The 22,337-nt window shown below is 40.2% G+C and overlaps 1 protein-coding gene across 2 annotated transcripts in view; it reads left to right on the top strand.

Moving 5' to 3' along the window:
• The first annotated feature begins 5,454 nt into the window (after positions 1-5,454).
• The window catches only part of LOC145445892 (uncharacterized), a 30,071-nt gene continuing 13,188 nt past the window's right edge, over positions 5,455-22,337 (top strand). Inside the window, exons 1-5 of one of the 2 annotated variants that reach the window (XM_080324049.1) lie at positions 5,455-8,543; positions 10,324-10,471; positions 10,762-11,016; positions 16,798-16,854; positions 22,216-22,301. In XM_080324049.1, the coding sequence (XP_080180175.1) occupies positions 8,250-8,543; positions 10,324-10,471; positions 10,762-11,016; positions 16,798-16,854; positions 22,216-22,301 (840 nt within the window). In that variant the 5' untranslated portion in view covers positions 5,455-8,249. The remainder of the gene's footprint in view (positions 8,544-10,323; positions 10,472-10,761; positions 11,017-16,797; positions 16,855-22,215; positions 22,302-22,337) is intronic. The other variant, XM_080324048.1, reaches the window with a different exon arrangement.

Raw genomic sequence — 22,337 nt, 5'->3', positions numbered from 1 at the left:
GAATCTAATTGTAACGATGCCTAGATAAGCTGTTGTCCACAAAATAACCCCCTTTACGAAATCAATCATCAAGCCTAGCGGAAACAATCATCTCGAGATGCGCTTCACGGCTGTTTTCCGTTCTAGAAAGATATCGAGTAAAATTATGATCCTAAAAATAGCCACACTGGCGATACGCGCTATGAACATAAGAATTCATGTTTCTGCTAAGCCAGATATAATCGCACGATCGAGTTTCAGAACCAGGACACTCCGTTTACGATTGCGTAAATTTCAGATGAGACTTTGCTTTGTAGCTGGGAAGGCTTTGTAATTCAATAACCCGCGTAGTGACGTCAGCATTACGCACGTTGTGAATGCAAGGGTCGAAAATCTGTGTATTAATTGAATTTCCGGCCGTGCGTAGGATACAAATCAAGTATAATGTGCATTTCAGGTACCAAATTCTGCACTCATTCCAATTTGTGTAAGTGAGTCAAGTCCTGATGGAGATATATAGTCCAAGAGTGTAATTGGCAGACTTGAAAAACTTGAATATGGTTGGATTGGTAATTCCGGTTCTCTAGTTTAGAAAGTGTACAGATTAGCACCCAATAGCATATGATGGGAATACGGTGAATAAACCGATTTTCGTATGCAGTGCGTAGAAATCTGACAATGAACGAACGTTTCATTTGTTGTCCGTAATGCAGATAAAAATTCCCACGACGGAACTTGAGAATTCGGCGAAATTTCATTTTCAAGGTTTGGCAGACGCGACAGAAATGGCGCGCGTCGACCTCTGATCTTCGCGAGAAATGAAGGTTATTGTTGCGAAGGCGACCGTGCAGAGTGGAGGGACGAAAAGCAGTCTCCTTGAAGCACACACCACGAGATCAGTGCTGGCAAGAAGTTGATACTTCGTTCAGATTTGAGATTGTATTTACAGAAGAAGAGGCTCGCTATATATTCAGATTATGTTGATTCGGCAGGTTGATAGAGAACAGTTTGACTGCTAGAAAATTGTCAGCTTTTCTGAATTAGAGTAAAATTAGAATCACTGAATTCGTTAAATCTTGTAAATTGAATTCATTTCCGAATCAGAAAGAAACGCAACAAGAATCAGGCCCAGCTCATACAAAATTAGATTTAATTCTCATAAGCACAAGACTATATCAAATGTCTGTACACCAAGCTTGGCTCGTTTCGCACTATACAGCTCTCCTGTAGCATTTTCAGGAAAACTACACATCAGATTGGAATTTAATTTAGAGTAGCGGTTCTCAAACTTTTTAAGACACGCCCTTCTTTATCATAGTGAAAAATTTCTCCCCCCCCCCTTATCGTGATATCACAAAATATTAAAAAGAGCAAATAGAATGCTAGCAACGTCAACGGTTAGTTTGGTGGCATGAAAGGTTATGGCTGTTGAAGAGAGAGTTCCCGGATATAAAATTCGGACTATAGACTCAGTGCAATAACTAGGAAACAGAGGCAAATCGCACAGGGCGCGAAAAAAAAATTCAGTTGACTGCGACTTCGCGCCCCCTCTTCAGATACTTCCACGCCCCCAAGGGGGGCGCGCCACCCAGTTTGAACACCATTGATTTAGAGCATAGAAGTATTTCACAATTTAGAATAGAATCCGATTATCGGTATTTCGCATAAACTAGACATATTAGACATCTAGAGAAGTGATTTCTAACCTTTTTCGCGCTCGTGCCCTCACATTTTTCATGAAATACTCTTGCGTTCCCCGTCTAAAATCGCAGAGAAATGTAAATTTCATTGTAATATAATGAATTAAGCTCAACGCGTCGGCGTGTTGAACACATGTATTGTAAAGAGTCATGTAAGCAGTGTTGGGATAACTCCAGCCATAACTTGACTCGAGCAACGTTTTTTTTTATTTAGTAGACTCGTTATACCTTAGAACAGTGGTTCTCAATCTGAGGGGGGGGGGGCGAAGCCGCAGCTACCAGAAAAAATTTCGTGCTCCGCGCGATTTACCTCCGCCTCATCATTATTGCTCTCTACTGCCCGAATTTTATATTTAATAATTCTCTCATCAACTGGCATAACCTTCATTGCCATCAAACTATCCGTTGAGATTGCTAGCATTCTGATTTCTCTCTATGATATTTTGTGATATCACGATAAGGGGAAAGGGGTCGTGTCTAAAAAGGCTTGAGAACCACTGCCCTAAAGTGTCTATACTTGACTCGAACGCCGTACACCAAAAACAGGCAAGTATTTTCGACTCAAAGTTTCAAGTGAATATGCAACTATACCTTCAGGTTCTTCGCAAAGCGTTCTGAAGCTGCCAGCCCCAATGAGAATTGAACACGCCACCAACACTAATCCTCTATTTACTCGATTCCATTCTCATTTACGTTTTCAATTATGGTTGCAAATGCACCAGTAGCAACGTCGCTGACAAAACAGCTTCAGCATGCCAATAACCGCCGCCATAATGGCCTTGGTATTATGATATCACTTCAGACATGCATCAATATATATTTATATATCAGTAGAGTTTGGGCGAGACTATAGCTGGGTCAAGCTATGGACTGGACATATACCAAAGTAAATTGTTACACATTCTAGGCATAAATAGCGTATAATTTCATACTGCATGCCGTATTCTAAACCGGCACACATGGTTAAAAAGAACCCCTGCTGTATACGGACATCGGCGCTGTTCAGTTCTGAACAGTAAGCGATATAGCCTATACGTTAGAACAGGGGTGGATGTGTTAATACTAGAATGCGTCCCTATCTCCGAGGGCCTTGGTAAAATAGTATTGCTGCTAATAGCCGGTCCACATCAGCCGAGCTTTGCCTGTATTTCACTATAGCCTACATGATTTTTCTCATAATGCCGACTCAAATTATATTGCTTTAAACACAGAGACCCGCTCGGTGCTCATCATGAGCTAAAAAGACCGGTGCAGAGCTGACTTCATTAAACAAATATGCAGTGCTCAAAATCTTGTAAAAAATTCGGCCCTCATCAGTCGCATCTTTCATTGCTTGACATAACATCGCTTGTGAGTGAGGATGATCGCTAATCACCTGCAGTCGTGCACTGATTGTATTATTTTACGAATTAGGAGTTGGAAACGTGTGACATAACAGTTTAAAGCGCAGACCTGTAAACAAACGAGATTTGAACTTGAATATGGAAACAGTGACTTGTAACTTTATTTGTTACGACATACTTTGATATATTGGCTTTATTTTGAACCTGGATTATACTTATACAGCGTGCAGGTTACGTAATCACGGTACTAAAACAAACTAGACTTCAAAGTAAACGCATTTCGGGTCCAGTTTGTACAGCCGATAGTTTTTGTTCACGTATCAACTTTATTAAATATATTTTATAGTCTAATTTCCAAGGAACATTTCGGGTGCCGCTCAGAATCGCGTCGTGGGCCGCACGATGCCCATGTCTTCGTTAGAGAATCCTAAACTGCGACAAAGATTTGAATTGATAATTCTTTGGTGATATTGGAACACATTGTTTAGGTCATGGTGTTTTCCTCGCTTTAATCGCTTGTCGGAGGGAGAAAGAGAGTGATTATTTTTTGTCAACTGTGCAAATCAATAACATACAGAACAAAAATGCAATCGGGTGAAATGTGAGCAAATAAGCAAGAGAATCGCATTTCGACTGTATAACAAAGGTGTCCCCATTTTTGGATGCAGTTCGTTATTTTCGTGTGTTTCTGGATGGGTACGGGTGTCTTATGTTTCGCCTAAGTATTTGCATGGAGTGAGTTTACGGATATACGCCAAGAGAGAAGAAAACTTTCTTTACGAAAATCGCACACCAAATAAGACCAGTTTTATGCGCAGGAATTTCGATATTTTCTACTTTCCCGGAAATGTCCTTTATTTTCGTTACGGTCTCGCGAGAACATCTCGTCGCTTTGGGTTGGGATCAGCCTTTATAATATTACGGCTCAGGGATTTGCTATGAAAAGGGTTGGGCACAATACTCGAATCTGAATCGAGTAATAATTTTAATGATTCAAGTCGAGTACTGATGATTGTTTCTAGTATGCTGAAATGACACGGTCCGTGCCAGTAAGAGTTAATTTTTCAACAATATATAATCATAGTTTCAATACTATTCTCCACTGTGGAATCCTTACAACCTGGATCGGTCATATCGCGGCATACGAAATTTTAGGCTATTCAAATCTACATACTTTAATGGAAATGACATATCTGTGAAGTCGTGGTCAACCCATGGCATTGTCACAAAGTGCAATGAAATAGGCATGGTCAAAGAAATATCAAACAGTCTTTATTGTGATAAACAATCTTTATTGTGATGCTACTGATGCAGAAATAGCATTATATTCTTTGTGTTCTCGTGGAAGGCGCAGATTTTTTCCACATCTTTCCTGATATCACAGTGAGTAATAGTCGACTCGAAGTCCCACAAGTAAACTTGAATTTGACCAAACCTCCTTATGAATGCGATTAGATATATCTTCGATATCAGACCAGCACTCAACGCGAGTTAAGCTCGCAAGACTGGAGTCTGCGACCTTTCCCGGAATTCAGGATCAGGTATAAATAATTGTGACGTCATGCTCTGTATGATTTCTAGCCCGCAGTGATTTGTTGTCAAAACAAGCGCGAAACTGCCACGCGAGTCGGGATACAAATCATGAGCTAGGTGTAGGTACATGCACGGGAAGTCCGCCAAAGTTAAATGCAATAGATCATGTCGAGAGCATTTCATCTATAGCAGTGGGTTTGGGTTAGGGTTAGGGCTCTCTGGACGTAAGACACTCACCCGAGTAATACTGCAGAAGTCTCACAGATTCGCAGTACACATTCATTATCATCTTTTTTATGTGAGTATCATATTTTAATGGTTTTGCTCTTTTAACAATGTTGTTGACGCACAGTTCATTTTATGCACCAGTATTCTGTACGAGATGCGTCATGCTGTACATTTTTGTTCTTGTGTGTAGACGAAAATTTGGATTTGCAGATTAGCGTAAAGTTCGCCGTGTTAGCAAAGGTTAAGAGCCGTCGATCTATTGACTATTAACTTCCATCTACAGTAAGGTGACAATATTCAAATATCTAAACGTGGATCGTTTCAAGGCGACGTGGTTATAACCGTTTGTTTCCTAAAATAAAAACACAGCCGGTAGTTGCGTGCTCTAAACGAACGGATTATAAACATCGACTGTCTCGTTCTTCATAACACTGCGGTTTTGGTCAAGATAAAATTACCGCGAAAATCGCTACGCCTGAAGGCCGCCCAAGCCCGATTAGTAAACCACAACCCCCAGTGTAGCGTCAAAATATCGATATTATTTCAGCTGACAGCAATGGTGCCGAATAGTTTCACAGACAATCAACGCGTGCCTGTCAACCAGTCTGGATTAAACCCACTCTACATCGATTACGTGTATAGGACAGAGTTGCACGACTATAGAAAATTTTCAGCTTGTCCAAAATTAGATTAGGATTAGAATTATCGCTACACAGTTTTTATCAGACTAGAAATGCCGAATTCCAAAAAAATCTTGGAAATTGATTTAAATTCCGAACTAGAAAGAAATACAAAAATATTCGAGTTCGGTTCATGTGAAAAAATAAGCACGAGGATGGCAAATGTCCGTACGCCAAGCTTGGCTCGTTTCGCACGCACACTATCTCCTGTAGCAGTTTCAAGAATGCCAGAAATTAGATTAGTATTAAAATTGGGGCACAGGAACATTTGACAAGGAGCCTTCGACAAATTAGACTAAAATTAGCAACTAATTAAACAGCTATATAGATTTATCTATGGTTGTCCGAGTGTGATATATAGGAGGCCACACACGAGAAGGGAATTGTACTTCGCGAATGCAATAAATTCCGTGCGGTATAAATTCTCCGATTGAATGGCGGTGCGAGATGCTTCCTTTTAGAATGTAAGTCAATTTCAGTGTAAAGAGTCCTTTGACGTGTCACGATTATCTTCGCAATTTGCAGCTTAACGATTCTATCGATTCATATCAAGATGATGCGCTAGACCGCGCGTTCTAAGCGATTCTATTTCGCCCGAGATTATTTGTTTTGCAACAAACTAGCGACTGATACCGGAGGCTATTCGCATTCATTTCAACGGTTAACTATAGTTATATACGCGGCAGTGCAATGTTGCTTATGTAATATTTCTACGATGTATAAGAAGCAGCGCCTTGTTTTTCAGCCCATGACCATGACAAGAATCTATCTCGTGTTTGTTCTGGTTAGCGTGCTGGCGTTCAAATAAAATACCTCAAGTTTTTGCACGAATAACAAGAGCATAGTGTGCAGAGAGATAGAAATAATATAGTGGGGTCACAGATACGGATAAACGATGTACACTCTCGTGCGAATGGCTTCGAACGGAAATAATACGAAATTTGTAACCGGGACTGAATATGTCGATAACAAAGGACTACATTTTGCTTGCCGAGTGCAGTATCTCGAAATGTCTGTCAATACACTTTAAATTGAAATCCGTGCTCCAGTGTACCAAACAAACACGCCAAATCCGGATTTTTTGACGTACAACATCACGTAGTAGCGATGCCCGCTATAATATCCTTTATTATTATTTTCAGCTTTTCCAAATTAGATTAGAAATAGAATTACAGCTACAAAGATTCTTTCCAAATTAGATTAAAATTAGAATTATAGCTACGCAGTTTGTTTTCCAAATTACATTAGAATTGGAATTACTGCATTCGCGAAAACTCAGATATTGGATCAAGTTCCGTTGTTAGGCCAAGGATCTTACAGACTACTCCAAGTTGTTTCGACACCTTCCTATCTTTTCATTGTATCGCAGTTTTGTGATGTTTTAAAACGAAAATGTGAGGTGTTAGCATCATATTGCGTGTACCAATCTACAATGCGGTTTCTATAAGTCAACGCTTTAATTGTATTGAAGTTCACGTTGCGTGGTACGGTTGAGATCGTGATCCATTCGCAAGAGCATGCTAGGCCCCGGAAAGCGTATCTAATAAATCAAGATAAAGTCTCATGCGGAAACTATGGGCGACGTTATCTTGATTTGTGGATTTAGCCTTCGACGAGATGAAGCCTCGTCGGCCGATCTATTCCTGTCAGACAGGCAGCTTGCGTTTAAGCTTGAAAAATATCGCGTTGTACTTGATCGCAGACTATAGTAATTAGATCCAATCATTATTTACTCTTGTGCCTTTGTATTTATAACCTGTGTTCTATGATCCACGCGCTTTGGTTTATGCGCTATCCGGATTGTGATCGTATATGGTGCTCGCCTGTCCTAAAATAGTACTGCTGTTGATGCATTGGATTGTCGCTGTATAGTGTATATGTTCAGCTCATGTTCATGTTCACGGTTCTACCAATACATAGAACGAAACAAATTGATGGGGTATCTGCGCATGCGACATAATAATAATAAAACATCAAATAGTAGCACTTGAATATGCGGGCTAAAGTTAGGATGAGTGCTCAGCTTCGGATAAGGGCCAATTTTGGGTTTGAGTTGTAATTCCGGTTCAGGGTTGGTGCTATTTAGGGCTGCATTTAAAACAAAAATCAATTTAGAACAAACATATTTTAAACAAGGCCCTTATTTAAAACATTTTTTAAGCCATGACGTCACCAATATTCAATTGTGACGCCATAGTGGATTGACATTGACAATTGAAATTATATGGTAAATATAGCTCCTATGTGATATCTGTACTATTAATGTTGAACCCACTATTTTGCGCGTTCCAACCATCCCATGTCGATATACGTCGGCTATATCGGCTTGTAATTGACTGTAGGCTCATACAACATGTTTTTGGAAAGTATTTACAAAATTATAGCATCATTTTACAACTTTATTTAAAACACTGTTTAAAACATGTTTTAAACAATGTGTTTTAAAACACCGTTAGTTTTAAATGCAACCCTAGTGCTATTGTATTGCATAGCTGGTATAGCATTTCTTGTCAGGATGAAATTTCGTAGAGTCACTTGCGACAAAATCTTAAGTGTCACGATATAATTTTTGTGTTTATCTTCATATCATCAGAGAATGCTATCAGATGTGAGTTCCGCTACGCATTCCATACACAAACATTCTGACACACCTCACTCACACATAATATAGTGTGGCAATGAAATTAAACATGTTTGTTTGCTGCATTAAAGCACTAATTAAAATCACCTCACATCAACTCCTATCGATCCTATTTCAGATCTAGTATAGCGACATAGATCCGAGGATGAACGCGGCTCAAGACAGCGATCATGGCCGCTACTTTTCCGGCAACCCGCGCCGTCATTCCGAAGCCGTATTCGACCTCGCCTACCAAGGCAGCGTCCCGGCGAGCCGAGGCATGAAGCGGTACCGCAGAATCCAGGCGGATATCCCGCGGTATTACCAGACTGAGCCCGCATCGGCCACGTACGCGTCGCATTCGTTCGCGAGAAGCAACAGCAGCGGCAGCGTCAAAAGGCCATTGTCGTTCATCGCCAATTTTGCGAGTAAAGTCAAGAATGCCTTCGAAGGATGGCAGGTAAATTCTAGCCTCGTACGTTCGAGATTTCTCTGACTTACTCAACTTTTGTCTTGTAAAGTAGAAAGTAAACGGTTTGTAGGCATTGGTCATACATAGAGGTGGTCAGTAAGAAGGCACTAACATATTATACTTCTTCAGGTAGTCAGACTTTGGATTTGGCAGAATAGAAACTGCAGGGTTACCGAATGTCCTCTTTTACTAGGTTTTGTCCCCCATTTTCAAGAAATATAAAATGTCCTCCGAGGACGCCCAAATTGCATCATCTTTCAGAATTTGTTCTCATTTATAGCTTTAAGAGCCAGGCGATCGTACGGTGACAACTAACAGACGTCATAATGTCCGTGAAATCTGGTTTCGAACGGCAATAAATTTTTCAAATTCCCCGTGTCAATGAATGCTTCATCTTTTGTGATTTGGAAAATGCTGGTGACATCATAGTTTGCGATACGATTGTTGATATACGATGTTCTTTTGAATTCTTAACTAGTTGCTGACTATTACCCCTGACGAGTGTCAGCCGAAAATATTCGGGTTCATTGCAATATGAATATACTATTTAATTGAAACTATATTACTTAAGTGCTTTTAACAAGTTTATTTTCTACTTCCACTTGAAGTAGTCTTGACAAGGCTTGTAAAACGCGACTCCTATATACTTGCAATTGAGTAGAAGGACGTCGCTGCTTTCACATCCACAATACTCTTGTGTAGGGTTGTAACCAAGTCGTAAGGTCCCGAGTCACAAGTCAATTCTACTTTTCTAGTTTTGAGTCAAGTCGAGTCATTTTAAATTCAACTCCGAGTCAAGTCCTAGTCCGAGTCAGGGTTCAAAGGAGCGAGTGCGAGTCAGAATGTTGAGACTCGAGTCCGAGTCCAAGTCATTGTGTTTTCTGTTCATTTTCGAGTTCAATCCTCTTCAGCCCACATTTTTACTACACCACTTGGTTGATATTGAATGCCTCGCATTCATAATAAAGTAATTTTCTTCACTTTACACCAGGGGTGTCAAACATACGGCCCGCGGGCGGCATACGGCCCGCGGGCGGCATCCGGCCCACGAAGCAATTTTGAGTAGATTGAAAAATGCGTGTATTATCGAGCATATTTCTAACAGCAAATGTTGTTATTTCTAGTAAGAAATACGTCAATTAAATAATCCCTCACGACAGAAAATACAGTATGTTCTTGTTCATAGGCCATAGCCATCCGACAGCGGTGTTGTGATTTTACTTCAGTCACCACTAGGAACAAGTCGTTCACGTTAACACCCAATTTCGAGAAGGCAAAAAAATCATACGGAGTTTTATGGGAAAAGGACCCAAAACCAGTTATTCACAGAAGCGAAAACGCCAATGATGCGATACCTTTATATGCAGGTTACATGGATAATAGAATGGTTAAGCGGAATTGTAATTCAAATATCCGTGGTCAGCTATTGTATAAGTCAAAACGCTCGGTTTTAGCCGTTTATAACTCTATTCCATCCCCAGTCGTCGTATTATTGCCATAATTCCATTGTTTGCGAATACAAGTGTAGCAAGAATAGAACCCCTACGAGCCGTAATAGAATGTGATATACCATCGTGTGTATAGGCTTGATTATGAAGTATCCAAATTAAAATCAATGTCATGAGTTTTGAGGTAATATTTTGCAATCATTTGACTGGTGCGTCCCGCGAGCGATTTGTAGGTTTAAATCCGGCCCATGACGCAAGTTGAGTTCAACACCCCTGCTTTACACACTTTCAGGCCCTCAAATTTTCACTATATACTTCAGGACTCGTCGGTTAACAGAAATTCTGGGAGGTTCGGAATCGCCGAATTCGAATCGAACAGCGACTCCTCGCCGAACCTGCAGAAGAAATTTTCGCAACCGAGACTGAGGAGGACCCACGAACAGTCGGTGGCCAGCAGGCCGCATTCGGGTGAGTTCGAGTTCGAATCGCAGGACGCGTTCCAATTCCATCTTTCCCACAAGAAAATGTCTCGTAATTACAATAACCATATATTCAATTCATATATCTATACATATTAATTATATATCGAGATTATTTCATGTACTGCATGCAATCAAGCTTTTGGGTAAAATCTGTGGTTATGATTGTAGACTACTTGGAACGTGACAATTTTCAGTTTTTTAGACAAAACTATTCAATGCTCACCAAGGTTTGCATTTTTGCGACGCTGTATAAATTACCTCTTTATCTCAACCTAGCGGCGAGAAAATCGTACTCTTCCGGTTCCGTGAATTCCGTGAGTCCGTGGTTTGAAGAACTGGAGAAAACATTTTCGACTCCTTCGAGTCCGGAATTGGAGCGAACTCCGCGTGCTTACTTCGATGACGCGTGCAACGATCATAGTGATGTCAGCAGCGAACAAGCTTGCGACAAGATAAAGGCGTGTGATCTCACAAAGATCGACGGAGATTTGAATATTTTAGTGATCGGAGCTGACGGAGTAGGGAAGTCAGGTGAGGGCAGAAATTTTACTAACTTTCAATTGTTTGCAGAAATAATTTCATCAGATTCATGGAATCATATATTTTGTTACGACAACTTTCGGAGACCAAGTACTTACCATATTTTCATATGCGAAAAATAGGACAATTTAAAGTTTCAGTAACAGACATAAAAACGGGGAATTGATACTGAGTTGACCTTTTGTTGCAGTGCCTGAAAAACCCGGTTTTCACGGAACGTTTGTGACGGGTTGGCCCCAAATCATAAGTTGTGTAGAAACCCACGGAGGACAAGACCATAGTTTGATGGCGGCCTGATAATGGACAGGGGCACGATAAATTTTATTGAAAGCTCACAGGGTACGAGCGCGAAAAGGTTAAAGAACACCGATTTAGACCATTTTCACCTTATTCCCATTCGGAGGAAGTTGAACCTGCGAACAGCAGTCCAGAGTACATCATCAGATAATGGAAACGATAACACGAGAAATTGTTCTTGTTTGCTTCTGGGATATCTAGACGCTGTTCACGCAGCCCCAAGGGTTCTGAGTAAGAAGCATATCTCGAAGGGCATCATAAAATCATATTATATCGATCACGCGAGTTGTCGCTGTGAGAACGTGCTGCTTTGCGACGGTAGGCGCGACCGCTAGATGTCGGTAAAAGACCATAAACTTGTTCACCATTATCGTTCGAGGCTCACGATGGCTCTGTTTTTGCTTGATATCTTTCTAGGTTTTAGTTAGGTAAAATTTGGCTACGATCAGCTTGAAACCAAAACATAAACGCGCAAGCACAGACATGAGCAACTGAGAAACGAACATAAGCAAACTAATTACAGTAATCCTATGCAATCACCACAATTGTTCATTCAATGTTCCTTGTTCATGCGTGTTTGGGAATCAACATAACGGTTAATTCTGAATGCATAAAATGAACCTGTAATGTAACAATCATCCGCTTGTTCTCCTCAGCCTAAATACCTCATTTCTTTGGCTTCATATGATCCTTTTTTCTAGAGGACTGGTGGTGACTGGATGTAATGCGCTGACTTGAATCTAGAACGACCAGTACACGACTTCCAGAATGTCATTCAGATCCTAGATTGACTCGTAACGCAACCAAATCATCTTAAAACTTCGGAATCAATTCCCCAAAATGCAATGATTCGAGTCGTTTTTTCAAAATGGCAAAGGACTCGACTCAAATTGAGTCACTTCATGTATTAACTCAACTTGTACACGAGTCATAGCGTATGACTCGACAAAGTCATATCATTCGAGACCTTATATATGACTTGATTTAAGACTCGTGTATCAAGAGCGATGTTTGAAAAATAGGCGCATAAACTGTTTTTTATCAGTTGAATGAACGTGTTAATAATGAGAAAAATGAATATATTATAAATACAAGTCATTCGATATCACCCAAGAGTTTCAGAAAAGTGATTTGGGCCTGTCTTGAACTCGATAATAAACAGTGAACAGGAACACTATCACTTGGACTATAGGACTCGAGTCTCAACACTATGACTTTGTTCCCCGAGTTGGACTTGACTCGGCGGTGAGTTGAAAATGACTCGCCTTGACTTGTAACTTGTAACTTTGTAACTTGATTACAACCCTAGTCCACGCAGCCACCCAAATACGATGTAGAAAAAGTCGAGAAATACTGCTTCTTAGTTGATGCTCCAACCGATATTCCGGTGTTCTGCCCCAAAACAACCAGTTTCGGTGATTTATGAATGAGATTTTCCTATTGATGCAAAGAGTTCGGTTTCATTATGTGTGTTTTGAATGATGACGTGCTATCACCGATCCACGACAACTACGAGTCGCGAATCGATGAGAACAAATCCTTTCACAGCCGTTCAACCGTGATCGGACAACACGCCTCTTAAAAGTCAAACACGTCACGACTCTATGACGATGTGCGGACAGATTCGGTTTCGCCCTTGGGTAAAACTTGGGTGAAAATTGATTTCTGTTCAATAAAGAAAGCGCTGGAAAAAGATGTCCGATTCATGCCGAAACTAATTTTGTTGACAATATTGTAATCAGTGAGTCTTTCGCAGAGGCGATCAGAAACGAAGCTTGTTAAGGACAGTATTGACGACCGCATTTCACAACTGCTTGCTTACTCGGGCAGTTTTCAAAGCGAGTAAATTATACTTCTACTTGGTGGTGCTTTTAAAAAAGGGGGTTCCCGCCTTTTTTTAATACCGTGGCCCCCTTTGAAAATATATATAAAAAAACAATGTCCACCTTTTATTCTCATACCATCGAAAATTTATTTTAAAATACGTCATTTTAAAAATTAAAAAGCTTCTGTACAAAATTCCACTGGAGTTGAAAATTATCACGTTACAGATTTTTTCATGACCCTTGAAAAAGACCTATAACCCGCTAGGAGTGGGCACAGGTTGGGAACCCCTGTTCTAGAAGCACTACGTCTACCCGTACTTTAGTGACACCAATGGATCGTGGGTTCGAGTCCGACGAGGTCGACTCCAGAATTTCTAGCTATATAAGTGTTGGAGGTTAATCTAGGCTCCTCCTCGCAATCTCATTCGCGTAACCGGTGTCTTACAAAAAGCCTAGAACCTGTGGAATGTAACACAAATAATATCGGCTTGGTGTAAATGACCATAGCAGTCGACAGGCACCTTCAATACCACAAACAACATCCCGTACTTTAGCCTAATTTCACCTCGCTGCTTGTACTTTTACTGGAGTGGCGTTCTTGGCTTGTTTGCTCCGTCCGATTTTTTAGGAGAAATTGTTCACTCAATTTCGTAAATTTCTCATTTACTCACAAGAGTCAGAAGAGATGAGCATTTTGTTAGGATACGCTATATAATCGAACTGGTCGTGTTTTAAAACTAATAAAAAGGCGCAGTGAAAAGCGATTTTAAGCTGAATAGCAGGAGAATCGCACTTAATCCTATTATCCCCGTTCATTCTAATCGAATTCATACTGATTCTGTTACCACTGACGCGACTTGCTTTGAAACTGAATGATAGACGCGAGACGATCAGATTTGGACAACTAGAAAATTTTGATCTTTTCCAAATCTTATTAGAATTAGAATTATACCTGCACAGTTCTTTCCAAATTTGATCAGAATTACATTTACTGAATTCGCAAAAAAGCACGAGAATGGAAGAATGTCTGCACACCAAGCTTGACTCGTTTCGCGCTACGTGACGTCACGTCCACACACAATGTTTACGTCAATGAGTATTTTTCTCTCTCGGCTCATAATCATCATTGTCGCTTCATCGATTGTATGGTTTGATAAATATTTTGGAGTGATTCACGAAGAGAATCATCTCCGCGTGAAAACAACTTCACCCTCCAAGGGAGTTGTTGATGATTTGCTGCGTTGCGTGGTTTTTGGGAAATAGGGAAAAGCATACTACGCTCTCATGAATAGACTTGGATAGGCAGAATCCGAATATTCGAGAATGAAATAAATCTGGGTGTGGATATACGTTTGCAACGATTTCACGCAGAATTCGGTCATAAACTCGCTACTAATCACGAGAAGCATAAAGAAGCGATCAAGGCACTGGTCATTGTTTTTTTTCTTCATTTTTCAATTCTGGGATTACCCATCGTCCAGGCTAGTTTTGCAAATCCAAAATTTTCAACTGCAATAGCTTCGCTTCTACCAGTAGGGAGCGAGAAGATTTGTTAAGCATCGTTCTTTTAGACAACTTAACAATTTCAAGAGGTTGACAGTAATTCCTTTTTAAACAATGTGCGTAAGTTTATAACACTGTTCGTTCACATCTACCATAGTTGGAATCGAGAAAAATTTGTTGGACAGTTTTTTTAGGCAACCTAACATTTTAATAGTGAATCGCTGGAACCTGGAAAACATAAGTTATTTTTTAACAACCCTATTAAATTTTTCTGATTCGCACTACATGGCTACTCAATTCTTTTTAGATTAATTCTTCTTCATCCTGACGGTTTTCAATTTTCCTGACAAAATCAGGCTTAGAATACTTACTTGGAAATTGATACTTCTAAATTTACGATGTCACTTCTACTTCTACTGCAGTAGAAATTTTGACTACTATGACTTCAATTGTGAAAGGTCACCAAAAGGCGAAGGAAATGCGTTGCCACGTGTTCGAATATATTCGTCTATGATTCGGTTCGCTTGACTGCGCTTCGGGTATCTTATTCGGAGGATTGCCCGACTATGTCAGTGTATAGATTTTTGCCGAAAATTTTGCCACAAAAAAAAAATAAACACTCTTCATGCTACTTCATAAATACCTTGAGGCTTGGCCGGTTTCAATGTAATGGCTTATAGGTATAGTTAGATATAGTTATAAATCACCCAGAACGACTTCATTCGCCCCCTTGAGCCAAGCCCCTGTTACTTCCCAGAAGTTACGCGAATAGTTTTCAGCCTTCTGTTAAGAAACCAACTGCTCGTAACGCAGTCAAACCTCAGAATATCTCATCGACAATCTCAACAGCAATGGCGGATATCCTCTTTCGATACACTTTATGCGCGGGTGACTTGATGTGTTACGATGTGCCTCTGTGGAAGCATCTGCGCGTTAAGTGTGGGAGAGGCTTCCTGCCAGTTTTGGACAACTTGACAAATTTTCAGATTTTTCAAGTTAGATTAGAATTAAAATTACTGAATTCGCCAAAACGTTGGAAATTGAATTCGATACCAAACTGGAAAGAAATACGACTAAAATAAAATTCACTTCATATCAAATCACAATTCGTGCTCATAAGCAAGATAATGGCAAATGTCTGTACAACGAGCTTGGATTGTTTTTTGCGATACAGTTCTCTTGCGGCATTTTCATGACAAACATAAATAGGATTACAATTAAAATAAGAGCATAGAAACATTTCACGAATTAAATTAAGATATTTCGGTCTAATTAGACAACTAGACATATTTAGTTGTTCAGGTCCTTGCATGCATCGAGGTTTTGTAACTCAATGAAAAACGGCTGTTCGGCGGCCTTTGGCCGGTTGGGCACCCCTGTATTAGACCAGAATTATTCGACCATATGCGGCGGATAAAGTGCGGGAGTATCTTCCCGCCGTGTTGTTCTCTTCTGTCGTTGTTTGAAGATACTTTTGGGGATTCGAAAATAATATATTCAGAGTGTTAATATAATTACGCAATGAATGTATTATGAAAATGTGTATCGGTGTTGTGTTACGTAACACGAAATCAGAATGTCACTGATATTGGACTAATGTTGTCTGTGGAACGTTTTGCAGCAATTACGTCACTAATACGTCACGCTTTGTGATTATAATTGGTTATTTTTGTATAGTCGAGCGTCATTCACGATACAGCACTAAAGCCAACAATCTGAAATGTTGACATTGTACATCACGGGTATTTGTTGAACTTTGGAGTTTGACTTCAAAGTTACACTTTATTAGACTTACATTTAGGGATGCTAGAGATTCTCGTGCTCTGTTTCATTTTTTTGTGTCCTGGAAATTTTATCGTCGCTCTAGAGCAGTTGTGCTGAACTTTTTAGCTACCTGGTAGGTTTATCAACAAGAGGTGTAAATCGGAACTGATATGCGGAGATCTTTCATTTCGTTAGCAGTTGCACAGTTCACAGTTCAACGTTACCGTGTCATTCTCTTATCTTCTGCTGTCGGTAGTGTGTCATCTTCTTTAAAGCCACATTAGATACTTTTACTTTAATAGAGCGTTCGTCAATCACCACAATGCAATGGTGATTTCACGACATGATATTTTCTGACTGCTTCCATTTTCTTGCTTTTCAGCGTTGATCGTCAGATATCTCACGAAGAGATTCATCGGCGAATATGCCTCAAACTCGGGTAAGTCCGATTTATTTTCTTGGCAAAGACGTGAAGGGTTGCAGTATACATGCTGTAGTGGTCGTTGTAACGACTAACGACGTGTTGCAAGACACGCTGGTTTAGTGCTCGATTGGAGTCGATGCTTCTGTTGTCCGCACTAGCCGACTGGCAAATAACAGCTCTAGTTCTTTTGCATTCCTGATCACACACGCCGGTCCAAGGAGCATTCTTCAATAACACAGAACAGCCAGATAGTAGTAAGTATAGTGGTCAGAAACTTGTAGATTTACCAGGATCAAATCATACTGCAATATACTGACAAATATCAAAGAACAAAGTGAAATGAATCTAATTGTCCATATACGTCTATGCGACTGAAGCGCGAGCACGCCAGCTACACTTGCCAATATCTCAAAGCATGTGCTTCGCAGAATACTTTGTCATCAAGATTAAGGTCATTGGAATTGAGGTTGGGTTGGTATAGGCTACTTGGTGGAAGAATATTGGCACCCTGCTGAGACAGCTGCTACACATGCTGAATGCAATTCGGTGATACGATTGTTGATATAAAATATTTTTTCCAAATTCTCTATTAGTGGATTTCGACGAGTTTATTTCAATATGAAAAATTGAATATACTATTCATTGAATGTGATTCGTTCGCTCTTTTGCATCAGCCAGTTGGCGCTAACTCATCTCGTGTTGTGTCACAGTTCCAATTGTTTTCATTCGGAAGATGGCGGTGTTGATGCATCCCGCAATAGCGCTGCTTCAATCCGTTCGGCAAGAAAGCATACGAATACGAACCTTGCATCAAGTCGAATATAGTCAGAGCGCACACTTTATCGCAGTGGCTCTCAAACATTACTATAGAGCACTGATACGCAAAATGAACTGTGCATTGCCAACAACAATTTATCAGTTTTCTCAATGATTTCATCATTCATCATACACCACAAGACTGCGATACAATGTAAAGACATGTGCCTTCTACTGTATGGGTGTGCTGGTGTACGGGTGTGGGCATTGACCTTCAGCGAACCCCGGTTAAGAAACATTGCTTTATCAAACGTACGTCCAAGTTAAGAGCAAATTTGTATTCCGTGTTTTATGCGTTTCATATCTGTGACTCAGTAAACGCCTTTAAGTATATTTGACCGAATTAGCTTTGTTATCTTATCGCATATGACGTAGGAGTTGTCTGGTGCTACTCCCACCCACCCCCCGGGTCGATGCAGGTCAGGATTTTCGAAGGCCGCTATTCTATCACAGACCAACTGAGAGCGGGTAGGATTAGTATTATAGAACAATAATGTTCACGGTTGGCAATCTCACGTGGCGCAACAATGACTCAGAGAATTATCGGATAACTTAGGCATTCAAACCGGCTACGAATCTTTGTTTGGACTTGGCATCTATTCAGTGACGAAATGTAGGTGCATTCATACGCTCCTTGCGAGATTTTGTCGGGGATTTCTGGATGTTCGATATCAAATCATTCCAGCATTCAGCATTGCTCAGTAGAAATCTCGCGCTGGTGGTTGAACCCCCGCATTGTAGAATTTATTCGCCGCGAAGGTCCGTGGATCAGGATGCTATATATACCAGCCTCTTGGAGGTACAAAACTTCAGTGTACTTGTACATTTGAATAATATATTCATATTGAAATGTACCCGAATATGCTTGGCTGACACGTGTCCGGCGTAATCGTGGAGGTGGTCGGCAATTAAGTACTTAGGCTACTTTTCAAAATACTTACTTTTAGATCGCTATATCTACTGGTGCTTGAACTTAAATATACTCGAATATGCTCGGATGACCATGGGCGGGGGTAATCGTGGAGGTAGTCGGCAATGAAGTACCACTTTTCAAAGTACTTACTTTTAAATCGCGATATCGACATCTACTTGAGTACAAACGGTGATTATCGTCGGCCACCTCTGGGTAATCGTTAACAACTCAAACTCGATTTTTGTTTTATTTTATTCTAATTCGGAATATAACCCAGTTTGAAAAATTATTGTAGGTACAGATCTTCAATATGCTATTGGAATAAATATTCATATTGAAATGAACCTAAATATTTTCGGCTGACACTCATTCGCCCCGATTATTCGCCATTTCATGCCGATGACGTCATATTTTGTGATACTATAGTTGATATACAATGTTCTTGCCAATTCTCTACTATAGGTGCTGATGATTAATCTTGACGTGAGTCAGTCGAAACTATTCGGGTTTATTTTAATTCAAGTTTTCTGAGAATTCAGTAATTCTAATTTTAATCAAATTTGTAAAAGCTGAAAATTGTCTAAAGTTGACCAACTCTGGCTCAAATATCGGTCAACCGGCCGAGAATCCGTAAGAGCGCTGCAGATATTCGCATAAATTCGACAGAATTCATTGCTTTTGCAATGTCCAAAACCGCCGTATGCTTACAAATGGAATCCTGGTCTGGATCATCGCGGGTTCCAATTCTGAACATTCCAGGCAGGAGTCTGTAATCTAATTTTATCCGCATCGCAACCTCCCACCGCGCGCCGTGATCCGCGCCACTTCTTGAAAGAGCGGTTTATTTCTGTAGCCGAATGATTACAACATGTGAACAAACAAGACTAAGACCAACTGCTCGGTGGATTCTGTAAACATCGACTTCGCGCGGATAACTCCCGCGTTCGCATTAACTTGTAACTCTCCAGCTAAACAGAATCGATGTTTTTTTCAGCTGCGATTCTTCTAAGCTTAGATTATGTCTCTGTTCCACTCAAAGTATATTTATTATGATCATTAGTGGTAGTAAAATCATGATAGCTGCGCTTAGCACGCCACAGGTTTTGTGCGCCATGTTTGTGTAAATTATTATAAGAAATTCGAATCAAATCAATATACATTATATATACATCGTTTGGTCTTAGTAACATGGACTATAGTATAGTTTGTATCGTATGCGTTTATGCGTCATGTAGGCTAATTACGTATATTTAATATACTAAGTCATTATACTAGTACTCTACAACTGTCCCCAAACACGCGACTCGCGACAACATTTTGCGCGACCCGCGTCAAAAGCAAGTACAACAACAATTTAATTCAAATATTTCAAAGTGTGACTTTTTCGTGCCAGGCGTGAATTTGTACGTAGTTAATCACATTTTCACGTTGGGTGTGGAATGTCATTCTGCAAGGTCCCGTTAAATAAGGCCTACTTGCCTACTTGGAAAGACCGCGAATAGGCCTACCCCTATTATTGATGCTGCGGCCAGCGACGTCATCAAAAACTAGGAAGCAAATTTGAGTTTGAGACCCCTGTACTATACTATACTATGCTAAAATACTACTGTTTTAAATATACTGAATTAAGCCTACATGGTACATAAACGTATACGATGAAAACTATATAGAAATCATCCCGACGATATTGCAAATTACACTACATTATCCAATGTCTTGGTGTCAGTGAGTATAGTATCCAAGCTTGAACCTTCTCAAACCCGATTTTCAAAGAATGCAGTGTTTGTGATTTGATCAGAGTTTTAGCGATTTGATATATAGCTTCTCGTGTTGTCCTTAGCGCCACTTTAAGTTGACCTTATTACATTGATAAACAAACTTGCGCTGGAAGGTAAGATTGAGAAATGTGTTGGCCTATCTCCATTGCACACGCCTCATACTTGCGGCGAGGAGGCGCTTGTTACCGGCGTGTCGAGCTACTTTAGCGCGACGCGTCTCCGCGCCTTCGCATGCCTGACAGAGAATCGCGTCATTAGCAATGATATCAAAACAAATATCGCAATCAAGTCGTTCATTCCATTACCAAAACAAGAATTTGAATAGATAACTTGAATTTGCTCTCAAGACTACAATCTTTGTGTGCAGTATAATTTATGTAACGCGTAAACTTTCCGCGTGCCCCTTATCCATACTTAACTGCACAATAATAAGCATATCAACAAAGATTCAAATGGAAATCAATTTGGCAAAGGACGATGTAACGATGTAGTTTTAACAACAGAATTGTATTACGCGACAACATTCCACAGTTCGCGACAACTTGCTCAATTACGGGAACTTATGTCTATAAACCGGCACGATCGACTGGTGGTAAATCGCTGTTGATTTTTACTTCGCCATTTTTCGGCAACAGGCTTTGGAATTCTGGCTTTAAATTCTACACGTCGCGCTGTTTACGTCACCCCCCATAAGCTTTCGTAATCTGGATTTTGTCAATTCCTTGCTTGTCACGCAAAATTGGAAGAGCTCCACTCAGTGGCACATTCAGTCACGAATTAACCCTAACCCTAATCATATCCTAAACCCGCACCCAAACCCTATCGATTCAAAACACTACAAGATTTCGATGCAATGAAAAGATAGTACTTGAAATGATTTGGAGTAGCATTTAAAATCAGACACCCACTTTGGCTTAAAGCAGTGTTTTTTTTTAAATCTTCATTAACGCGACGAACCCTTGCGCTAATCTGCACAAGACTTCGGCGAACCCAAATTTTTCGTCAAGTCACAAAAATGAAAACCTACCACAGTATACGCATCTATAATGCAGTACTGTCGAGGATTTGCGTGCAAAATGAATTGTATATTAAAAACACCCGTAAAAGGACAAAACCATTAAACACGAATTTGACACAAAACTAAAAGATGATAGTTGATAATTGGATATTTACTGCAAACCAGTGTGTCTTGACCTCCGGCGAACCCCGGCCTAGAGCATATAACGAAGAGGCATGCACATTGCACATTACATACTGAATGAGAAGTCGTGGAAGATACCATAAAAAGAACAAGCGATGAAAATGATGTTGCATGTAACGGAAGGCGAGGTCGATATGTCAGATCGTGGTCACCTAATCTCGAGCACTGACTAGTATTTCGTGATTCGTATTCGTGGTTCCAAATTTATGATTATTTCAAGAGGCAAACCTTCGGTTGTACGCCTAACGATTTAGAAAAGCATCTCTATACCCAAAATATTGCTCACAGTTGTGATTCGACGCTATTTTAACGCTAGCGGTGTTAAATCCATAATCAGCGTATATTTGAGAAACGCGAGATAACATCTAAACAGCGAACGGGGCGGTTGACTCACGTATCGCCAATTGTAATCTGTGACTCATTCGCAATAATTCATTTTATCATTGTTGATGTAACAGCGAGATTATTGTTTTGCAATAAACACCTCCGTACTTATCCTAGCACAAAACTGTATTAAAACCGTCTCGTATTAGAAGGTTCCAGCTTTATATGTTTTCCCACATAGACGATGCGCAGACTATTTGTAAACACTGCACCGGCTTAGCCTTTCTCTTTCTTACGTTGCGTCTAGTCGTAATCAGAAAAATAGATTTGCAAGTTTTTTGCAGAGTCTATCTACGACCACGTGATCTCGATCGACGGCAAAGAAGTTACGTTGCATATTTGGGACTCTGGAATCCCTCACATCCTTCAGGTAGGCAGACTTGTACAGTACTGGATTCTCAAATTT

Source organism: Botryllus schlosseri, chromosome 9, assembly GCF_051294905.1.
Source record: "Botryllus schlosseri isolate E-star chromosome 9, Bs_hap1, whole genome shotgun sequence".
Taxonomy (NCBI): Eukaryota; Metazoa; Chordata; class Ascidiacea; order Stolidobranchia; family Styelidae; genus Botryllus; species Botryllus schlosseri.
This window is presented reverse-complemented; position numbering and strand designations above follow the sequence as displayed.